This window comes from Liolophura sinensis, unplaced genomic scaffold (assembly GCF_032854445.1).
Source record: "Liolophura sinensis isolate JHLJ2023 unplaced genomic scaffold, CUHK_Ljap_v2 scaffold_25, whole genome shotgun sequence".
NCBI classification, from domain to species: Eukaryota; Metazoa; Mollusca; class Polyplacophora; order Chitonida; family Chitonidae; genus Liolophura; species Liolophura sinensis.
In genome coordinates this window covers 116,905-141,806 of record NW_027017964.1, presented here as the reverse complement: position 1 = coordinate 141,806, position 24,902 = coordinate 116,905, and the positions used below count along the sequence as shown (strand labels likewise).

Sequence of the window (24,902 nt, the reverse complement as noted above, 5' to 3'; positions counted from 1 at the left end):
GCTTTCCTTTTAAGATTACATTGCTATTATAATCCAGAACTTCGAACCCACTCCATGATGTGGATTTTGGTTCTTAATCAGAACTGAAAACTGGAGACCATGTCTTATTCTATGATACAAGAAGTTCAAGTCACGATAGATGCACGTGGCATAGTATAAAAAGGTGTCCAATCTGGTGGATCCAAAATTATACGTTAAATATTTTTACTTCAGTAAATAGTGGTGGTGTTATCCTTGGGACTCATTTCCGCAATTGAATTTTGAATTTAAATTTTGAACTTATTTTAAGCTGCATGTATTTAATTATGTGAATGGGTCTCAGAGGTTTGACATAAAATATGTTTTCATGCAACACTGAAGAGGTTCTTATGGCAATGTTAGCTCTTTGTAATAGGTCTAAAAATGAGCTGCTTGAGCAGTGCACAAGTGGGCAGTGTAAATGACATGAGGTGAACCACTCACAGCTCTGTCCCAATTATCTACACAAGTTTTTCTATTCAGGTTTGAGCCTCAATGTACAAAGTACTTAAGAGTGTTGGATGTGATTTGTTCCGTAACTAGCTATACCCACAGCCTGCATGAAACAGTCTCACATTTATGTATAGATTATTTATGCTGTAAATATATCACCTGTTTATGATTGAATCTACCATTCGGTGCTGAGAAATAAATGAGGAGTTTTAATTGTGCGTCAGAAAGTACTGTGTCATATTGTAGTCTTCCACATGCTCATATATATAGGTGTGTGTGTGTGTCTGAGCCCAGTGTCACAAAGAGTTTTCCTCCATAAATAACTTCTCCTTGGCCCAGTGTCACAAGAGGTTTCCTCCATAAATAACTTCTCCTGGGCCCAGTGTCACAAGAGTTTTCCTCTATAAATAACTTCTCCTGGGCCCAGTGGCACAAGAGTTTTCCTCCATAAATAACTTCTCCTGGGCCCAGTGTCACAAGAGGTTTCCTCCATAAATAACTTCTCCTGGGCCCAGTGTCACAAGAGTTTTCCTCTATAAATAACTTCTCCTGGGCCCAGTGGCACAAGAGTTTTCCTCCATAAATAACTTCTCCTGGGCCCAGTGTCACAAGTTTTCCTCCATAAATAACTTCTCCTGGGCCCAGTGTCACAAGAGTTTTCCTCCATAAATAACTTCTCCTGGGCCCAGTGTCACAAGAGTTTTCCTCCATAAATAACTTCTCCTGGGCCCAGTTTCGTAAGAGTTTTCCTCCATAAATAACTTTTCCTGGGCCCAGTGTCACAAGAGTTTTCCTCCATAAATAACTTCTCCTGAGCCCAGTGTCACTAAGTTGCGTACAGTTTTCCTCCATAAATGAGTTTTGAGGCAAATCAGAGGCCAATCATAAAAATTTCATACAGTTGTTTCCTTCATAAAGGATTTGGTGTCGCAAAATTTCATGTAGTAAGCATCATTTAAACATGCAACATGGGATATTCTCTTTGTTTCTCAGTTCGATTGATGCTTAAACACTGCTACAGAATGTTTCATTAATACAGTGTGTGATGGTCACACAGTGCAGTGGATAAAGGAAACCACTACCCTTCTGGACGTAACTGACAAACCTCCTGACTTGCATGTGAAGCCACCCCGGAGCGCCCTTCTGGACGTAGCTGAAAAACCTCCTGACTTACATGTGAAGCCACAGCAGAGCGCCGTTCTGGACGTACCTGACAAACCTCCCTACTTACATATGAAGCCACAGCAGAACGCCCTTCTGGACGTACCTGACAAACCTCCTAACTTGCATGTGAAGCCACAGCAGAGCGCCCTTCTGGATGTACCTGACAAACCTCCTGACTTGCATGTGAAGCCACAGCAGAGCACCCTTCTGAATGTACCTGACAAACCTCCTGACTTGCATGTGAAGCCACAGCAGACCGCCCTTCTGGACGTACCTGACAAACCTCCCTTCTTACATGTGAAGCCACAGCAGACCGCCCTTCTGGACGTACCTGACAAACCTCCTGACTTGCATGTGAAGCCACAGCAGAGCACCCTTCTGAACGTACCTGACAAACCTCCTGACTTGCATGTGAAGCCACAGCAGACCGCCCTTCTGGACGTACCTGACAAACCTCCCTTCTTACATGTGAAGCCACAGCAGAGCACCCTTCTGAACGTACCTGACAAACCTCCTGACTTGCATGTGAAGCCACAGCAGACCGCCCTTCTGGACGTACCTGACAAACCTCCCTTCTTACATGTGAAGCCACAGCAGAGCACCCTTCTGAACGTACCTGACAAACCACCTGACTTGCATGTGAAGCCACAGCAGAGCACCCTTCTGAACGTACCTGACAAACCACCTGACTTGCATGTGAAGCCACAGCAGAGCACCCTTCTGAACGTACCTGACAAACCTCCTGACTTGCATGTGAAGCCACAGCAGACCGCCCTTCTGGACGTACCTGACAAACCTCCCTTCTTACATGTGAAGCCACAGCAGAGCACCCTTCTGAACGTACCTGACAAACCTCCTGACTTGCATGTGAAGCCACAGCAGAGCACCCTTCTGAACGTACCTGACAAACCACCTGACTTGCATGTGAAGCCACAGCAGAGCACCCTTCTGAACGTACCTGACAAACCTCCTGACTTGCATGTGAAGCCACAGCAGACCGCCCTTCTGGACGTACCTGACAAACCTCCCTTCTTACATGTGAAGCCACAGCAGAGCACCCTTCTGAACGTACCTGACAAACCTCCTGACTTGCATGTGAAGCCACAGCAGACCGCCCTTCTGGACGTACCTAACAAACCTCCCTTCTTACATGTGAAGCCACAGCAGAGCGCCCTTCTGGACGTACCTGACAAACCTCCTGACTTGCATGTGAAGCCACAGCAGACCGCCCTTCTGGACGTACCTGACAAACCTCCCTTCTTACATGTGAAGCCACAGCAGAGCGCCCTTCTGGACGTACCTGACAAACCTCCAGAGTTACATGTGAAGCCACAGCAGAGCGCCCTTCTGGACGTACCTGACAAACCTCCTGACTTACATGTAAAGCCACAGCAGAGCACCCTTCTGGACGTACCTGACAAACCTCCTGACTTACATGTGAAGCCACAGCAGTGCACCCTTCTGGATGTAGCTGACAAACCTCCCGAGTTACATGTGAAGCCTCAGCAGAGCGCCTTCTGGATGTAGCTGACACACCTCCTGACTTGCATGTGAAGCCACAGCAGAGCGCCCTTCTGCACGTACCTGACAAACCTCCTGACTTACATATGAAGCCACAGCAGAGCACCCTTCTGGACGTACCTGACAAACCTCCTGACTTACATATGGAGCCACAGCAGAGCACCCTTCTGGACGTACCTGACAAACCTCCTGACTTACATGTGAAGCCACAGCTCTGCGGAAGAAGTGAGAGCCCATTCAAACACAGCTTCGTTGGTCAAGGGAGGGTTTCGTGCTTTATCATAAAAATGCGCATTGGCAAATTCTAGGACGATATAAAAGTCCTGGGTTCAAGTAGGTAAGATTGTTCCATAGTCTAATCCACGCAATGATGCATACATATCTGTCCAAAGCATTGTTAATTTTCTTTCTGACTTAACTAAATTACCAGAATTCTTTACCCTGTAGTTTTTATCTGCCTTCTATACCTTATTTGACTGTTGAGGTTTGAACAAATTTCCTTTGGGTTTCGAATCCACGTTTCTACCGGTACACCAGAGAGAAATTTCCTCCAGCCCAGAGGTAGACACAGCTTACATTTATATCATCCTGTTACACTTACAAGAGCGCTTATAATACCTATCACAGAAAGACAACACTCATAATAATCAGGAATGAATCTCGAAGACAGATTTATATTTCATCATAGATGTTTCATTTCATTTCCAAATTCTAGAAACCGTAAAGTTCATCAAGTCGTCATCAGATCTGATTTTCTCATTTGAAGGCATTGGCTTTGTGTTTTGGCAGAAAAGTGAAGTTATCAGGCACAGGTCCCAGTAACATCTCACTGTAAAACCAAATCATGAACAACAGAATGAATGAGTGATCACAACAACACACGGGGAAGTTAGAACCTAGAGCCATTTCCCACAGTAGTTGCTCCACTGTTGCTTCAGACTAATGATGCTTTTCTTCTTACATGCTCAGATACTTACACACCTGTACCTGTCAATTGCATTTATATGTACATGTACGTCTAAATCAGCCAAAATTTCATCGACTTTTCCTGACTGAGAGATCTACTGATTTTAAAATTTAAAAATTTAATTTGATTTTATCATGGGATGATATCCTACTGAAAAACTGTACGTTTCAGCACCAAAATTTATATTTTGTGACATTTATTTGCCTCCAAAAAATCCACTTTTGTGGGTTAAATTTTAGGTCATTTACTTTTTGTACATGCAATAGTCAAACAAATAAATCAATAAGTAAATAAATGTATTTATAACGGACAGGATGAACTTTGGTTTTGGCAGATTGGCCTTGGGCCATAAGGTGGGGAGTTCTTCCAGCCTTTGGCCATAAGGTGGGGAGTTCTTCCCGCCATGGGCCATAAGGTGGGGTGTTCTTCCGGCCTTGGGCCATAAGGTGGGGTGTTCTTCCAGCCTTGGGCCATAAGGTGGAAAGTTCTTGCGGCCTTGGGCCATAAGGTGGGGAGTTCTTCCGGCCTTGGGCCATAAGGTGGGAAGTTCCTCCGGCCTTTGGCCATAAGGTGGGAAGTTCTTCTGGCCTTTGGCCAAGCACGCTTAAACTTTGGTGGTGATCCAAATCTGAATACATACCCAATAATTTTTCAAACAATACTTCGTGATTGCAACATACTGGACACAAATGCATGTTTTTCTTTTACTTAATAATAGTTTCCTACAGAGTGTTGTCACTTGTTAGAACTCCTCATCCCCTTTTGTACATTTTAGCTGTGGCGGAGGTTTGCATCCTTGGGTTGCCTCCTAGTTTAAGTATCTGGTGTTTAAAGTTGTTCTTCAATTATTTGCACTTAAGGATTTGACCACACCCATGTTTACAGGTAGAGGAGATAGCAGAGTCCGAAATATATCAACAACCTTCATGTACATCTTACCCTTGTGGAGTGCATTGATCCCTCAGATCAAATGTCTCTGAATATTTCAACGCCACGGGTTTCCCTCAGACTCTGCTTGGTTTCCTCTCACCTATCGCTCACTGCCATTCTACACAGGAAATATTCTTGAGTACGTCTTGAGTATGTCAAAAAAACACCAAGGAAAAAATAAATAAGTATTTCACTGTACCTGATTTTGATCCAATCTCCACAGTAACTACTGGCCATCAGAGTTTCCAGATCATTCCGGCAGCAAAATGGAGGAGGGCGTTCGTTGATCTTCTGTGGCACTCTTTCTAGAATACCAACAGGTATGTACCTGAAAAAACACCGGCATGAAAAACTAAAAAAAAAAACAGAGTATCATTTTCAATTTTTAGTACTTGCTTTGTAATTCCAAATGCTTTAAATCCAGTCAGTCAACATGCATTAACTATCCAAAAGTTTTGATCATACTTCTCAAGGGCAGTAACTCAGGAAATAATTCATTTTGTGCCACCTAAACAGCAAATGCTTACTTGGCTTCTGTCATATACTGGCAATGCTTCATGAAAATCTAATTATAACTGTAGGCATGGTAGGAGGAGATGCTTTGACATAGGACCCACTATCTACCAAGGTGAAGTTGTCTTCAGCCACTCAAATGCAAATGTTGTCCAGCCATTTTCACAAGCACCACACCAAGAGTGTAGAAGGATGTGGCTTGGTAGCTTATAAGACAAGCCACACAGGAAAGGCAGAAATTATGTCTCTCCGCATCAGATGAGTGTGTTAGGGTCAACCATGCATTACTAACTGGGAAAGATAACTCAGGTGTAACCTTTCTTAGGTTGACTCAATTTGTCTTTTTCTTCTTCCAAGACAATGGCGCAATGACCCAGGAGCCTCCCACTAATGCTGTTACTGTAAGTTCTGGTCCAGCAACGTGCTGGCTTCCTCTCAAGCAATACATGGGAAGGCCTTACAGCAACCTGCGGATGGTTGTGGGTTTCCCCCAGGCTCTGCCCAGTTTATTCTCACGATATTGCTGGTTGTTGTCGTATAAGTGAAATATTCTTGAGTACAGTGTAAAATAAATAAATAAATAATAAATTTAGGATATATATATCTTTTGTCCACTTGATTAAAACTCTCCCCCTTAAGGAAGAGCTTCCAAACCTTCTCAGACAAAGCTGGGAAGACACAAAAGATCTTCTGGAACACCCAATTCTTCTGCAGATTCTTTGAATCCAGTCTCAACATCTAGGGCACGAATGCCAAGCTCAAAAACAGTTGACGGGAATTTCTGGGGAACATTGGAAAGACTTTCTTCTTCTGTTACATAATATATAACCTCAGTAACTTCGGTCCAGTTTATTGTGTCCTGAAGATGACAGGCTATTTTGGTTTTACTTTTTGTCCTGAACTAACTACTCGGCTTTAATTCACATGGTTGACCACATTTTACAAAAAACCCTTACAATGCCACTAGAATATATAAGGTTTCACTATTGGTTAGAGAGTGACCTCCCTTGTCTAATGGGCTTACTGCCCTACTGGAGTTGCTTGACCCTGTTTTACAAATACAGTGTTTCAGTTTCATAAATCTGGTTATCGTTTGACAATATTAGGCCTTATAAAACAACGCAGTGTGGCCCAATATTACATAAATACATGTCTTACAAGGCGGTCGCAGTGAGTTCAAGTTCGGCTCATGCTGGCATCCTCTTCAGCCATATGTGGGAAGGTCTGCCAGCAACCTGCAGATGGTCGTGGGTTTCCCCCAGACCTCTGTCTGGTTTTCTCCCACCATAATGCTGGCCACTGTCGTATAAGTGACATATTCTTGAGTACGGCGTAAAACACCAATCAATAAAACAAATATTTACAGGATTCAGGTATATCGACTCGATCATTACCTGTGTAGAAATGAAAGCCACTCCAGCAGGAACCTGCGGGTGTTCTCTACCCCCTGCTGATCCGAACCCCAGTGCTCCAGGCCATAATTCACATAGCTCTTCAGCATCTCAAACCTTTCGTTGGATGAGATGTCCCAGTGGCACCTCTCTTTGATCTCCTTGAACACCCAGGGCTTGATGAGCGCGCCCCTGGAGGAAAGCGATTGGGAATGAAACTATCTATAGATCATCACTGAAGAAAATCATACAGAACGCTGTATAGCTCCACCGTAGTGTTAGGATAGGTATTGAGTGATGTAGAGCTAGTTGAAAGATAAAGATCACAGTATTTGACCTTAAATTTAAAAAACAAAAAATAAAAAGCAATTTTCCAGCAGGAAATCACCCACCTATGAAACAAACCTCAGAACATGAATCTCAACACTAATAAAACCCTGAGAATCAGGCAACAGGAATAAGACTTAATCAAAAAGGAAATTTAAAAATTCTGAGATGATCATTTCATTAAATGATCAAACTAGACTAAACAGGACGTTTTTGAGTCTTACATTCACAATCAAATCACACCACTAAACTTCGCTGCAATACAGTTGCAATATTGTTGAAGTAGCAATAAGCAATAAACATCCATTCACAACAGCAACAGTTGCAAACTAATGCTTCCTTTATCTCCAGAAAGGCAGGAGAACTACGGATTATCAGCTTGCTCCAACTGACCTTGCCACCATGACCCCATCTACACCTGATGCTTCTTTGTGAAAGTCAGCATCTTCAAATGATAAAATGTCACCATTTCCTGTAACACAAAATTCCATTCTAAATTGAATTGTTCATTGATGAAATATCACTGCTGTTTGTAAAACCAAAAAATCATAAATGTCACCATTTGTTTGTTAGAAAGCACGATACCCCTGAATATGTCACTAATACCACAGTGGTGACGTTTGCTCTCTGTTTTTCTGGAAACAGTCATGAGGAAATGTGGACAGAGGAAAAAATGTCATTATCCTTTGATTTCCAAAATTCCGCAAAATACTTCCGCAGGAATATACAAATGATAGACAGAAAGTGCAGGGAGATCAAAGGAACTTTTCCAGGCCGGATGAATCTGTATACGTATCTTCAAGAATTTCTTTTTCCCCAGGTTCAAGCCCCGGGACATGTTCAGCTAAGTAATAAATAAGTCATTGTGAAGTGTTTGATACATCATGGAGTGGTATGGTATTCATCCAGGTTGTGTTGGAAACCTGCCTCATCCAATACGGACTTTCAACACAACACGGACTCGTACAATGCCACTCCATCTCGTACACAAACACTTCACAATAACATAATAATATTTTACTTATACGACAGTGGTCAGCATGATGGTGGGAGGGAACCAGGCAGAGCCAGGGGGGAAAACCCACGACCATAAGCAGGTTGCTAACAGACCTTGCCACGTACGGCCTGAGAGGAAGTCAGTAAGAGCTGGACTGCAGTTACAGGTATGTAGAAATCAAGTAAATGCTATTAGCTAGCTCACTCAGCGTACAAGGACCCTGAACTTTCATGTATTAAATATTTCTGTTGAACGCTTGACTATTCCCAACTAGCCCGAGTCCTCGGTCTATGGGTGGCTTCTGTAGACTGATACGTGGAGACCCTTAGCCACCCTTAGCCCTAGAGCTACCTGGACCCGATTCCAGTATAATGCTTACAAAGAGCTACCTCCTCGTTCTATTCTGATGCACATGCTTTAGATTCGTCCTGAATACACATAAAGCATGGCAATTCTGAAAGCTAAAATATTTACACGCATTTTGCCACAATTTCTACTTGCCATTACATCACCTGTAAATCTTAGCCAAAGTCGAAAATAGGCTCACATTTAGCAAGTTTTTAAAATCTGGTCAGTGGGGCATGCATGCATGGTAGCGGTTGACCTTTCTGTGAAATTTTGAATGGAACGGATGCTTAAGACAACCAACCTTTCTTTACTGCAGACATCATTTGACAGTTTATCAAAACTGACAGCCAGCTAATCAAAACATAGTGACGTCGTGTAAGGGCCACCATGCATGCTCAGGAGGAACAACTTGATTGAGTAGGTCACGATGTCGACACGGCATTTGTGCAGAAGTCACAACTGTGAATTATCTTGGATTTACTGGCCTTAAAGGCTACAGAATGTGGAAAACATTGACAGAGGAACAGAGAATGTCTCTTGGTGAACATAATTTATTTGAGTTTTGCTTGGTTAATGCATGTATTGGTTCATTTTGCACAGATTTTTTTTTTGCGTGGAGTCTCTGTTCTTAAATACCACTATTTTAACCTGGATGACTCCTTGGCTGTGATCTATGCCTAATCTCACATTAAAAGATCACAGCCGAGATCCCTGGCTAATTCCCAACATTAGGTGTGTGTTCTTGTACAGACTATCACAGTAGTCGATTTAGAAGGAATGCATACAATCATAACATTCATTTGTATTTGATTGATTGATTGATTGATTGGTGTAAAATGACAAAATTTTCACTTTCAGGCAATGGTCAAGTTTATGGGTGGAAAAGGAGTGCCCAGTGTGAGCCACCAACTTACACTGATCAGACGATTCATAAAGACACTGGTGAGGTTACTGGTGTTTGCCACAAGTACTCTTCAGCTTCTACTGTATGAGATAATAAGTAGATATATTTACCAAATATGGGCATAGGCTTAGCAGCCGCGGCGCAGATTTTGATATAGTCCCAGTCTGCAGACTTTGTATACCGCATCTCACGTGATCTGCCGTGAACCTGACGATAGAAACCTCATCAACTTATCAAAGCATTCAAAGCACAGATATTCTACATCGATAGACTTAAACGGTCAACACAACACACCAAAGTCAAATCCCAAATCGAATTTATCATTACTTGTTAATTATAGTATTTACATGGTACATTTTCACCATGAAATGTGATGATGATCAACAAGGTTTATAAATGAAGAAAACCACTGAGAATGGAGGAAAACACTGAGGATGGAGGACACCATTGAGGATGGAGGAAACCACTGAGGATGAAGGACACCATTGAGGATGGAGGAAAACACTGAGGATGGAGGACACCATTGAGGATGGAGGAAAACACTGAGGATGGAGGACACCACTGAGATGGAGGAAACCACTGAGGATGCAACTGTTCAGATGACATAACACAGCCGTGCAGGTGACATGACACAACAGTGCAGGTGACATAACACAACCATGCAGGTGACATAACACAGCCGTGCAGGTGACATGACACAGCCATGCAGGTTACATAACACAGCCATGCAGGTGATATAACACAGCCATGCAGGTGACATAACACAACCATGCAGGTGACATAACACAGCCGTGCAGGTGACATGACACAAAGGTGCAGGTGACATAACACAGCCATGCAGGTGACATAACACAGCCGTGCAGGTGACATGACACAGCCGTGCAGGTGACATAACACAGCCGTGCAGGTGACATGACACAGCCCGTGCAGGTGACATGACACAGCCGTGCAGGTGACATAACACAGCCATGCAGGTGACATGACACAGCCGTGCAGGTGACATGACACAGCCGTGCAGGTGACATGACACAGCCGTGCAGGTGACATGACACAGCCGTGCAGGTGACATAACACAAAGGTGCAGGTGACATGACACAGCCGTGCACGTGACATAACACAACAGTACAGGTGACATAACACAACCGTGCAGGCGACATAACACAGCCATGCAGGTGACATAACACAGCGGTGCAGGTGACATAACACAAGATACGTGTTATACCAAATATGTCGATGGGAAAAAAGCTATATGAACATACCGCTACCATGGCCACACCAACATCTCGCAGTCGTGAAATAAGCTTGTGAGCCAAATGTTTTTCCATCATGAATCCCTGTCCTCATCTTCACTGTGATTGGTAGACTGGTGACAGCTGACATGCCTGTCACGATCTCCTCCAATCGATTTGCTTTTCCTATGAGAGCACTTCCTTCCCCCTGTTACCAAGAAAGAAGAGCTAAAGGATATAAATTGGTACATTCATCATGTAAGTAAGATCTCATAACTCGGATTTCTTAAGTGCTGGTTTTCATGTTTGGTTTCTTGGGGTTTTTTGACTTTACAACATTTTTGTCATAAGGGATTTATCAAAAGCCAACTTTTGTCACATGAGCATGAATCTCATTACAGGAAATATACATCATTTTTTTACCTTTTTAAAAACCATGTCCAGGGGACAGCCACAGTTGATGTCCAGAAGTCCACCTCTGTATTCTCACCCAGGAACTGTGCACACCGGGTCATTGTGTCAGTAAACCCACCACATATCTGACAAATAAAGGTAGAAATTGTTTAGTTTGTACGTCCGTGAAGCATTTTAATAGATGCATGATAAGTGTAGGATTACCCTTTACAGGCCAAACCTCCAGCAGATATTACAAAACTCAGTACTGGTTAAGTTTCACTGTTTTCCCTAGAGTTTGTCACTTCCCCCATTATTCTGGTCACATGATGTCTTCCACTATTATGACATACTGTCATCACAGTACGCAGCACAAGTTGTTTAAGGCAAAGGGGCTGTTCTGACATCCAAGTCAAAAATCAGGCCCGCCCCTTTATGGCAGGGCTACTTGTCTTTCTTCTAACATGGCAACAAAATTAGCGTTTAAATGAAACTACCACAAGAATACCACGAAGTTTGGCAAAATGACACTCTAACAGTCATACACAAAATGCAGATGACCAATCTAATCATGTTTAATTTATAGTTTGCTTTGATTTCATTTTATTTATGTTTTGCATACAATTTATGTTATGCATAAAGAAAAATAATACAGTAACACACTGGCAGAAATATAGCCCTCAACTGTTTTATCCCTAAAATAAATACCCCAAATTACCTAAAATTTCTCCTGCAAAAGTGCATTTTTAGAGGCAAATAAATGTCACAAAATATTATTTTAGGCAACCTCCAAGCAAAACATCGAAAACACCTTTCTAAAATTAACAAACTCTCAGAATCAGGAAAAATGGGCCAGTAAGTCATAGATGAAATTTATGGCCATTCAGGGTATACTATATATAACATCAGAAGTCCATTATCATAGAGGTAGTCTCTATGACACTTTACACTTTTCTTCGATCTCTAACACATTATATGACTTATTTGCACAGCCATGTATTTTTTTTCTCTCTATTACTCAGCAAACATTTCAGAAATGGCTGATCAATGGTGGGAAAAAATGTTTCACATACTGCTGTGTTGAAAAGACTTGAAAAAAAATTACAACAACGAAGAGTTTTGTACAAGGATGTCAATGTCTTTAACAGAAACTATTTTAGAGTTGCCTGGAAATATAAAAATAGCCATTGGGTTCTTAACTCCACACCAGCAATGATTAGCAAAATCGTAGGTTTTTAAATATTTTTTCCGTTTCAATGTGCGGCCAGTTCTTGTAAAAGTCATTTACATTAGATTTCCTATGATTCAGTTCACCATTTCCACCCAAGAGGTTGACATATCTCTCCACCAGGTGGCGCGAACTTCTACAGATGACATAACATGTGCACTGCGCCATGGAGACTACCTATAGGGAAGTTGCATACCTCTAGGTAATGGACTTCTGATAATATATATATATATAACTGTGCATAGTACTGGTGACTTTTACATGAGTAAACTTCTTCATGCAGTATGCATAGATACAGGAATTCATAAAAGTCCAGATTTTTACAACCTGAAACTCAAAATTGAGTTTTTTTCATTGATGGCCGTTCGTCTTTGAACACTGTGGTTGGGGGAGCAACGCGCCTTGAGTCCACTTACTCAAACCCAGCTCTTTTTGTCATCTTGGCCATGAAAACCCGCTCAACGCTACAGGTATATTTTCGAATGCAACTGAGTTTTTTCTCTCAACATTTGAGTATTTGTACCAGAAAACACAGAAATGAGTTTTGTAACACCAGTATTCAGTTTTTAACTGAATTTTACCACCGAATACCGGTTCAAAAAATCAATGTCTATGATCTCTGAGTTACATACTATTAATCTATTATAGTATATCATCTAAATCTATTTATCTATTAATATAATCACTTACATGTAAGCATGCTATAAAACCATCTATACTATTGCTATCACTAAACGGTAAAGTGACATCACTATACAATAAAGCGACATAACTATAAGATAAAGCGAGTTACATACTGTTTATCTATTAATATAATCACTTACATGTAAGTATGCTACAAAACAGTCTATACTATTGGTATCACTATACGGTAAAGCTACATCACTATACGATAAAGCGACATCACATCCAGTAAAGCCACATCACTATACAGTAAAGCGACATCACTATAGGGTAAATCGACATCATCATACGGTTAAAGCGACATCCCCATACGGTAAAAGCGACATCACTCTACGATTAAAGCGACATTATTACACGATAAAGCTGCATTACTATACGGAAAAGCGACATCATTATACGGTAAAGCGACATCACATCCAGTAAAGCGACTTCACTATACGGTAAAGCGACATCACTATACGGTAAAGCGACATCACTATACAATAAAGCTACATCACATCCCAGTAAAGCGACTTCACAATACGGTAAAGCGACATCACTATACGGTAAAGGCGACATCACTATACAATAAAGCTACATCACATCCAGTAAAGCGACTTCACTATACGGTTAAAGCGACATCACTATACGGTTAAAGCGACATCACTATACAATAAAGCTACATCACATCCAGTAAAGCGACATCACTATACAATAAAGCTACATCACATCCAGTAAAGCTACATCACTCTACGATAAAGCGACATCATTACACGATAAAGCTGCATCACTATACGGTAAAGCGACATCACTATACAATAAAGCTACATCACATCCAGTAAAGCGACTTCACTATACGGTAAAGCGACATCATTATACGGTAAAGCGAAATCACTATACAATAAAGCTACATCACATCCAGTAAAGCGACTTCACTATACGGTAAAGCGACATCACTATACAATAAAGCTACATCACATCCAGTAAAGCGACATCACTATACAATAAAGCTACATCACATCCAGTAAAGCTACATCACTCTATGATAAAGCGACATCATTACACGATAAAGCTGCATCACTATACGGTAAAGCGACATCACTATACAATAAAGCTACATCACATCCAGTAAAGCGTCATCACTATACAATAAAGCTACATCACATCCAGGTAAAGCGACATCACTATACGGTAAAGCGACATCACTATACGATAAAGCTACATCACTGTACGGTAAATCTACATTACCATACAGTAAAGCGGCCTCACTAAACGGTAAAGTGACATCACCATATAGTAAAGCAACATAATTATACGGTAAAGCTACATCCCTATACGGTAATGCAACATTGCTATACAATAAAGCGACATCACCATCCAGTAAAGCAACATCACTATACAGTAAAGCGGCATCACCATACGGTAAAGCGACATCACTATACGGGTTAAAGCGACATCACTATACGATAAAGCTACATCACCATACGGTAAAGCGGTCCTCACAAAATGGTAAAGTGACATCACCATATAGTAAAGCGACAATTATACAGTAAAGTGACATCACCATATAGTAAAGCGACATAATTATACAGTAAAGCTACATCATTTACACGGTAAAAGCAACATCACTATACAGTAACTGATCAAGTGACATCACCCTGGTCTGAAAAGGTGGGTATTACATGTACATATACCTGAATTCCGAAGAGATCTTCAGTGTGATGTCTACGGAGCAGAGCACACTCTGAAGCATTTCCCTGCAGAATGTTTGCACACATAGCCATCTCCCCACAGGTTACGTCAGGCTCCGTACTCCTTACAGATCCGCCGGAAAGGAGATTACCCACCTATAACATGGAGGACACAAAAACAGCAGTAAACAACACCACAGTTCATGATCACATTTGTAGTACTAATCCATGAGCTTTATAAATAATCCCATAAATTACAATCAGTGTATACTGAGTGCGTTAGCACGTCAGCTCAGCGCAATGACCCAGGAGCCTCCCATCAATTCAGTCACTGTGAGTTCAAGTCAAGCTCATGTGGAAAGGTCTGCCAGCAAACTGCAGATGGCCACAGCTTTCCCCGGGCTTTGCCCAGTTTCCTACCACCATAATGCTGGCCGCTTATGTATAAGTGAAACATTCTTGAGTACGGCATAAAACGCCAATCAAATAAATAAATAAATACTTTAAGCCATCTTTTCTGCTGGTGTCTTTCTGGTGCAACAAATCTGAATGAGAGGCAGATGCATTAAGGCATTTTTAGGTAACTTCCCTTGTGTACTCTTTAGAATGGGAGCCCAAAACTTAGCTTTGGTGGCAGAAATTTATTTTAAACATTGAAAACCACTACATTTTCAGTTGAGATAGCTGTTAAAATTTACTTACTGTTGTTAATGGTGCCAAGTACAGCTTATCCGAAAAAATCTATCTGAAAGTAACAAAGTTTTCAAGAACACTGATACTGACTGTATTCAGAAGAAATTTTTTTAACCAAATCATACCAGACAAATGACTTTGAACATTCTCAGGTTACCAAACAAATAATTTTAAACCAAATACACCGAGATTGAATTTATGAGCCAAAATTTGTGTACCACAAAAAGGCTATTAAATGACAATGTTCTGACATCAATTGTGAGACTGAAAATATTTCTGATCATCTTAAGATTTGTGACTCTTCCTTCAAGCACAATCGGTACGGCTTTGGGTTCTTGAATTTTAAATTTCACCTTTTTTCTTTCTGCTGCCCGCAGTCTGATGTCCCCTTCATCTGTGACACACCCAAGCGTTGTCAGCTTTTCTGAATTACCCTGTGCACCAGCTTCCAGTTTACTCTTAGTCATTTTTACAGCGGCTTCCGTAGCAGCTTTGGCAGCTGAGAAATCATACTTTTTTCCGCTGCAAAGCAAACTTCAGATCACCCTGTATGATGTTCAGCACTTGTTTTTTATCCGCAAACTGAGACTGCAAATTCTCGTTTACGATATTCTTATAATCCTCACTCAAATGATTTGAGGCAAATCGACAGGTGACACTGTACGGGCATTTTCCATATTTTTCGAACAAATAGCAGTTTTCTCCAATGTCTGCCGGCTTTGCTGACATGTAAGCAACCACATCATGGCTAAACGTACATTTCTCCCGAACTTACATTCCCTTCCTTCCTTGATAGCATTACACAGTTTTATTCCTTCATTTTTCCCAGATTTTGGCCTCTTTTTGTTCCTGCCCTTGAGTTTTTTCCGCTTGGCAGGTGGCGATGACAGTTGTTCGTCCTCATCATTTCCATCTGCTGCTCTTTCTTTGCTTAGTTGCTCCTTCACAACTGGGTCTAGGTATTCCTCGTCTATTTGCGGTTTGTAATCCTTTAGCAAAATCTGAAAACAGTGGCATAACAAGGCTTACACTAGATCAAAGGATAGACGTAAGTTTCAGTGTAACATGCACCTTAAATTACCATATATTTCATCCATGACTAACTCGCCCATTTTTCTTAATTCTGAGAGTTCTGCTGAGTTAAGAAGTGTTTTGATGTTTGCTTGGAACATGGGGGTGATATTCAACTTGAAAATTGTACGTTTTAGCAGCAAATACAACATTTGTGACATTTATTTGCCTGTAAAAAAGCACTTTTGTGGGCGAAAGTTTAGGTAATTTGGGGTACCTATATTTATCTGAACATTCATTCATTCAGAGCATCATCATATTTATTTATTTATTTGATTTTTTTAAGGCCTCAAAAATTTTTCAATTACACACGCACACAATATTAGTGGAAGACAAGTGGTTTTCAACAAATGTGAGACAGCACAAATAGCAACATAAGCGTACTCAAAATCAACCATTTGTTGTGTCAGGTACAAACAGTGAGAGCAGGTTGGGGAATCCAAAAATTCCCTGTTCCTGGTCTGGTTTGAACTGCTGTACTTCACCCAAAATTTTGAACATAAAAAATACACTATCAGGAGCACATATTAAGTTAATAACAGTCTTAAAATGACATTATGATGTCAAAACTTTTTCTGCAAATCACTTATTCAAGCTTCACAAAAAAACTCTTTTATATATCTTTTCCAATACGTACTCTTCTTTTATTTTGGCAAGACCTGCTTCATTTTGCTTGTCTGGCTTATTTTCGGTCCATGACTTCAAAGTACCACAAGCAATTCAGTTATTTTTCTGAAAAGAAAGAAAACGTGTATGAAAAAAAAGTGTGTCAATGTTAAAATGTTTGAAACAGTAGCAATGCCCTTGTAAACCAAAGATATGACTGTCAACACTCAGACTACGATAGTCCGAGTACAATGACTGTTTGGTTGAGAAATATTTGGACACACCATACTAATGGCAGCTCAACCTCAGTCAGAGTCAAGCAAGTTTGTTACGATGGTGTAGCATGGGCCACCGCTATAACCATTCCACCTATGTCTAGTTGCTTAAATCCACGTCGTAACATCTCCCCTTCATTCGCCACAGAAACTTTTTAAATAATGATCCAATAAAGTTTCGTTTTACGCGTAAACGCCTCCAGGCCATGTGGTACCGTTGGCTAAAATTGTAACCTTGTAACAGTGTTTTTCTTTTAATCCGAGTTAAAAGCTCGGCTATAGAATGTCATTTTTACTAAATTTAGGCAGTCGCCACTACTGTATTATCCCTGGAAGACAACGTCCGCTACAAGAGTGGTCACCCAGGGCTCCTACCATACACCACGAACATGTCGAACAGATTGAGAGAGTATCAGTCCCGTGTCATGTGGGTTCTTGGTTTGTTGTCTGGACTAATCAGGACTACTGAAACAACCTATACAGCACATGACCACTATCCTTGTGATCTTAAAATTTATTTTACCGACACAGAAGAATTTACTAGTTATACCAGCCACCACGAGTTACACTTACCATCACGAGGTAACGTGCTTGGTGAATGATGATGTCGCAAAACTGAAACCAACGTGTTTGTGGCAGTACGTTGACTCGTACATTTCATATATAATATGCAGAGTGGCAAAGGTATGAGCAACAGTACTCGTCAGCCTACATCCACCAGGGGAACGGAAGTACATCCACCAGGAGAACGGACATCCATCAGGAGGACGTTGCAGTGCGCATGACCATACATATGGCGCGAAATGCAAAGTAGTGGGGTATAGTTACACCTTTGTGTTCAGTAAAAAGACATACGGATTATATCACTGTATATCTGACACCATTATTTAAATTTTATTTACTACAGTGCTTCCCCAAATTATCGAACTATCGACAACAGATGATGAGTAAGACAAGGTATGTTATAAATTATCGGTATAAATTATCAAACTATCGACGACAGATAATGAATAAGACAAGGTATTCTCTATGATAAGGATACAACAGCCCAAGGCCTCTCCAGACCCGTTTTCCCGACATGGGGTTCATAGGCCTATATGACTATACAATATACAGGTACTTGGTATTTAACTTATTTAACTTCCTGCAGGTATAAAATACAACATCCACGAGGAGGATGGTGGCTTATTTAATTTCCTGCAGGAATAAAATACAACATCCACGAGGAGGACGGTGGCTTATTTAACATCCTGCAGGTATAAAATACAACATCCACGAGGAGGACGGTGGCTAATTTAACTTCCTGTAGGTATAAAGTACAACATCCTCGAGGAGGACGGTGGCTTATTTAACTTCCTGCAGGTATAAAAAAAAAACATTCACGAGGAGGACGGTGGCTAATTTAACTTTCAGCAGGTATAAAGGAGGACAGTGGCTAATTTAACTTTCTCCAGGTATAAGTACAATATCCACGAGGAAGACGGTGGCTAATTTAACTTCCTGCAGGTATAAAGTACAACATCCACGACGAGGACGGTGGCTAATTTACATTCCTGCAGGTATAAAGTACAACATCCATGAGGAGGACGGTGGCTAATTTACCTTCATATAGGTATAAAGTACAACATCCACGAAGAGGACGGCGGCTACTTTACCTTTCTCCAGGTATGAAGTACAGCATCCACGAGGAGGACGGTGGCTAATCTACCTTTCTCCAGGTATAAAGTACAGCATCAACGAGGAGGAAGGTGGCTAAATTACTTCCTCCAGGTATAAAGTACAACATCCACGGAGGAGGACGGTGGCTAATTTACCTTTCTCCAGGTATAATGTACAACATCCACGAGGAGGACGGCGGCTAATTTACATTCCTTGCAGGTATAAAGTACAACATCCACGAGGAGGACGGTGACTACTTTAACTTCCTGCGGGTATAAAGTACAACATCCACGAGGAGGACGGTGGCTAATTTACCTTTCTGCAGGTATAAAGTACAAATCCACGAGGAGGACGGTGGCTAATTTAACTTCCTGTAGGTATAAAATACAACATCCACGAGGAGGACGGTGGCTAATTTACATTCCTGCAGGTATAAAGTACAACATCCACGCGGAGGACGGTGTCTAATTTACCTTCATATAGGTATAAAGTACAACATCCACGAAGAGAGGACGGTGGCTACTTTACCTTTCTCCAGCTATGAAGTACAGCATCCACGAGGAGGACGGTGGCTAATCTACCTTTCTCCAGGTATAAAGTACAGCATCAACGAGGAGAACGGTGGCTAATTTAACTTCCTGCAGGTATAAAGTACAACATCCACGAGGAGGACGGTGGCTAATTTACCTTTCTCCAGGTATAATGTACAACATCCACGAGGAGGACGGTGGCTAATTTAACTTCCTGTAGGTATAAAGTACAACATCCTCGAGGAGGACGGTGGTTAATTTAACTTCCTGCGGGTATAAAGTACAACATCCACGAGGAGGACGGTGGCTAATTTACCTTTCTGCAGGTATAAAGTACAACATCCACGAGGAGGACGGTGGCTAATTTAACTTCCTGTAGGTATAAAATACAACATTCTTGAGGAGGACGGTGGCTTATTTAACTTCCTGCAGGTATAAAATACAACATTCACGAGGAGGACGGTGGCTAATTTAACTTTCTCCAGGTATAAAGTACAACATCCACGAAGAGGACGGTGGCTAATTTAACTTTCTCCAGGTATAAAGTACAACATCCACGGCGGCTACTTTACCTTTCTCCAGGTATGAAGTACAACATCCACGAGGAGGACGGTGGCTAATTTACCTTTCTCCAGGTATGAAGTACAACATCCACGAGGAGAACGGTGGCTAATTTAACTTCCTGCAGGTATAAAGTACAACATCCACGAGGAGGACGGTGGCTAATTTTACCTTTCTCCAGGTATAATGTACAACATCCATGAGGAGGACGGTGGCTAATTTACCTTTCTCCAGGTATAGAGTACAACATCCACGAGGAGGACGGTGGCTAATTTACCTTTCTGCAGGTATAAAGTACAACATCCACGAGGAGGACGGTGGCTAATTTACTTTCATATAGGTATAAAGTACAACATCCACGAAGAGGACGGCGGCTACTTTACCTTTCTCCAGGTGTGAAGTACAACATCCACGAGGAGGACGGTGGTTAATCTACCTTTCCCCAGGTATAAAGTACAGCATCCACGAGGAGGACGGTGGCTAATTTAACTTCCTGCAGGTATAAAGTACAACATCCACGAGGAGGACGGCGGCTAATTTACCTTTCTCCAGGTATAATGTACAACATCCACGAGGAGGACGATGGTTAATTTAACTTCCTGCAGGTATAAAGTACAACATCCACGAAGAGGACGGCGGCTAATTTACATTCCTGCAGGTATAAAGTACAACATCCACGAGGAGGACGGTGGCTAATTTACATTCCTGCAGGTATAAAGTACAACATCCATGAGGAGGACGGTGGCTAATTTACCTTCATATAGGTATAAAGTACAACATCCACGAAGAGGACGGCGGCTACTTTACCTTTCTCCAGGTATGAAGTACAACATCCACGAGGAGGACGGTGGCTACTTTAACTTCCTGCGGGTATAAAGTACAACATCCACGAGGAGGACGGTGGCTAATTTACCTTTCTGCAGGTATAAAGTACAAATCCACGAGGAGGACGGTGGCTAATTTAACTTCCTGTAGGTATAAAATACAACATCCACGAGGAGGACGGTGGCTAATTTACATTCCTGCAGGTATAAAGTTCAACATCCACGAGGAAGACAGTGGCTAATTTACCTTCATATAGGTATAAAGTACAACATCCACGAAGAGGACGGCGGCTACTTTACCTTTCTCCAGCTACGAAGTACAGCATCCACGAGGAGGACGGTGGCTAATTTACCTTTCTACTGGTATCAGGAACAACATCCACGAGGAGGACGGTGGCTAATTTACCTTTCTACTGGTATCAGGAACAACATCCACGAGGAGGACGGTGGCTAATTTACCTTCCTGCAGGTACAGAGTACAACATCCACAAGGAGGACGGTGGCTAATTTACATCCCTATATGTATAAAGTACAACATCCACGAGGAGGACGGTGGCTAATTTAACTTCCTGCAGGTATAAAGTACAACATTCACGAGGAGGACGGTGCCTAATTTATCTTCCTATAGGTATAAGATACAACATCCACGAGGAGGACGGTGACTAATTTAAGTTCCTATAAGTTTAAAGTACAAAATCCATGAGGAGGACGGTGGCTAATTTACCTTCCTGCAGGTATAAAGTACAACATCAATGAGGAGGACGATGACTAATTTATGTTCCTATAGGTATAAAGTACAACATCCATAAGGAGGGCGGCGGTTGATTGACGTTCCTACAGGTATCAGGTACAAAATCCACGAGGAGGACGGTGACTAATTTACCATCCTTTTTCTCCGCAGATGGGAAAAGCCCAACACGAACGAGGACAAACTGATTTTGCCTTTCTCTACATGTACGTAGATGAGAAAATTTTTACAGAGCCTTAGAATATAATCCTCGAATCACAGAATGTGAGAAATCCATAGACCACCAATTCCGGACAGTTGAATAAAAAAGTCAAGAACCACATTCTAGTTTAAATATATGTATTTTAAGGAGCCCTCGAGCAGTGCCATAACCCATCCCCATGGAGAGTTTGCCAACAGAAACTCTAATTCAACAAGTTCCATTCCCTAAAACTGGTTACAACATTGTATTCATCTGGTTTGCAAAAACCTTTACAGAAAAACTATTATAAACTGAAGAACGCTTTACTGAGATGTAAGGATAAAAGTTGTGTTTTAATACATATGCTGCAGTACCCTAGGCAAGTTTATTAGTGTATTAACTCTCTTGTACATTCTAAGATTCTATACATGTGTAAGTGAGGCAATGAATGGTATGGCGGTGGAATGGAAAATACATTATAGGTGTAGGCTATATGTACAAGGCATATAGCCATGATACAATGATAACAATGATATAAAATATACATTGTCAACTCATCAGTCATCTATTATTTACATACACAGCATGCCAGTTACGATTCAGTACTGCTGATTAAGCGGTGTGCTCTTAATTGTTGACTTTTTTTAAGTGCCGTGTGAAACGATGAATGTTCAGTTTGACAGCATCTTCGTCTTGCTTCTGGTAAAGATATGTGCAGTTTGTTGGATACAAGCAGTGCGACTGCATCCCGAACCAAAGCTTCCTTACATCTCCTACTCCTGACTGTCCCTTCGTACCTACAAAGAAAAAATGTGAACAGAATGCAATCCTGTTAAAGGCTTCCTATTCATTTGTAAAACACTGAAATCTGGAAATGTATATAGATTGCTACTAATTAAACATATATGCCTGCACACTTTTTAGCAAGTCATGCGCGGAACAAAATTATGAAATTATAATGATAAATAATTAAACACACATCTACATGTAAATGACTATTTGATGACTGCAATATTCGTAGTTACTTTCCTCCTTTTTTATGGCTTTAGTCTTGTCAAATGTTTATACACATTTGAACAGTCTGTATATAGATAACTTGAAAGCTGGAAAGCCATTCCGATACTACTCCATGCATAACTGGAACCAAAATAGCCATATCTAATTATACCAAAAAATAAAAACAAACAGATAAAATACAAGGTAAATACAAACCCATCCACATTTAAAATCTTCTGAATTCGCTCGGTTCCTGATAGCTGGACTAGCTTGTGTACAAGTGCTTTAACTCTGATAGAGTGGAGCCCAAAAGTATGTTCTCTTGGACTTTAGTATCCGCTAATCCACAGGCTGATGGTTCCCCACGTCCACTTTCAGAAGTATTGGCGATCTCTTCATTCGTCTCGCCATGTTCATACTCCCAGTCGACAACAATTTCAGATCGAACAGGCGTCTGGATGGTGTCATCCGTCAGTGTGGGTTGCACAACTTCGGTTAGATATTTCTGACAGACCTGTCCAAATTGATTGTAGAACAATCCCTGTCCAAATCTTGTCGTTTGTTTACGAAGGAGTTCTCCGTTTCATCTGACGTTTCTGAGCTGTATAATGAGTCGAAAAAGAAAAATATGTTTGACCGGGGACATGTTATTTAAATAATAGATGTCCCGTTTCAGAGAGCTGAAGAGTTGCTCCACCGCTTGGGTGTCAATGATTCCACTAAGCTCAGGTAGCAGGGAACACCGTCGAAGTATCTCTTGCCTGCTCTTACAGTTTTCTTGGTGGGACCAGTCTATGAGCGCATAGTGTACGTCAGATCCTGTGACGGGGTTTTTGTTCGATTCGACACAGTCGGGGGAAAAAATGGGATTTGTCAGAAATTCGGCCCCGCAATCCAGCTCTCTTTTTTTTCGGCTCTTGCAATGTTTAAATCTGTATCAGGTGCCAGTCTTCCTTCTTTTGGGGAATAAAAATGTGGAATTATTTTGTTGGCCTGTCTTGCCAGTAGATACGCTATGTCGCAGATGGTGATATTAGGTCGATGTTTCATAGATCTTTCAATGTCGAGATAATCCCTTGAACTTTCAGATCGCAGCAGGCTTTTAATGGCATAAACAACACCGTCATGGCAACAACCAACCGCCCATCCTCCTAGAAGAATAAAGAACGTATTTAAGGATAATAAACTTCTTGATGGCTGAGTGATTTTAAGCGTCACAGCCAAAGAGAACGATTTAATAAATACAATGACAGTTTAACTGATGTTGTATCACCTAAAAATGCTCATGTGAGGAAACCTGCCATGTTTATACTTGGCCATATCTAACTGAGTTTATGCGATTCACGTCCAAGTTAAGAAATAATTAGGCGGTATTGCGTCTTCTCACCAGAGCATCCAAATAATTTCTCTAAGCCTTGTCGAATTCCCCACGTGAAATCGACATGTCTCTCAACCTCCTGATCATATCAACAGAGGACCCTTCTGCTTTAACACCCACTTCACGACACATTTTTCGGATTGTCGACACCTGTCAAAAGATATGAGAATTTTTTGGTTTGAGCTGTGTTCAAACTATTCCACCCTATATATCCGCGAAATTTAAATCCAGCGAATTTATTTTCGAAGCAAATCACCGAAAATTAATGTCAGAGAAAAAAGGCATTTGCATTATACAGATAAACGTTGAGAGAATATAAGATAAAATATCCCCAGATAAGTACATGCACTTTGAAGTAAGTGCAAATACCCTTAACTCTTAAACGTTCTCTTTTCACTTGAGTGCATACAGTAAATTGTTATTACATCCTACACTGGAAATACCTTTTCATCCTTTAACATGTTCATGATGGTTTCTTCTGGCATCGGTTCGGACACGGGGTCTTCATTATCCTTGTTTATACTTTGAGAACATTTCTTTATTTCCGTGTTGTAAATCAAGTCACCACTGCGAGAGTTTTCGCCAATCCAAGGACTCCAAAACTCGTAGGACGGAGTTATGGTATTTTGTTCTAAAGCTGTTA

General features: G+C 41.2%; 2 protein-coding genes across 2 annotated transcripts; one reads left to right on the top strand and one right to left on the bottom strand.

The window, feature by feature from the left end:
• The first annotated feature begins 311 nt into the window (after positions 1–311).
• Positions 312–3,162, top strand: LOC135481367 (uncharacterized). Its single transcript, XM_064761192.1, has 2 exons — positions 312–324; positions 1,529–3,162. The coding sequence occupies exons 1-2, from the start codon at positions 312–314 to the stop codon at positions 3,160–3,162; spliced, it is 1,647 nt and encodes a 548-aa protein (XP_064617262.1).
• A 721-nt stretch (positions 3,163–3,883) lies between these two features.
• LOC135481366 (tRNA-dihydrouridine(47) synthase [NAD(P)(+)]-like) lies at positions 3,884–24,744 on the bottom strand. Its single transcript, XM_064761191.1, is given in 16 exon segments — positions 3,884–3,985; positions 5,253–5,381; positions 6,961–7,149; positions 7,678–7,756; positions 9,644–9,740; positions 10,793–10,852; positions 10,854–10,970; positions 11,186–11,229; positions 11,232–11,301; positions 14,741–14,848; positions 14,850–14,893; positions 15,436–15,478; positions 15,784–15,948; positions 15,950–16,194; positions 16,197–16,431; positions 24,703–24,744. Coding segments are annotated over 16 exon segments (1,740 nt in total). The 3' UTR covers positions 3,884–3,912.
• Positions 24,745–24,902: the final 158 nt, after the last annotated feature.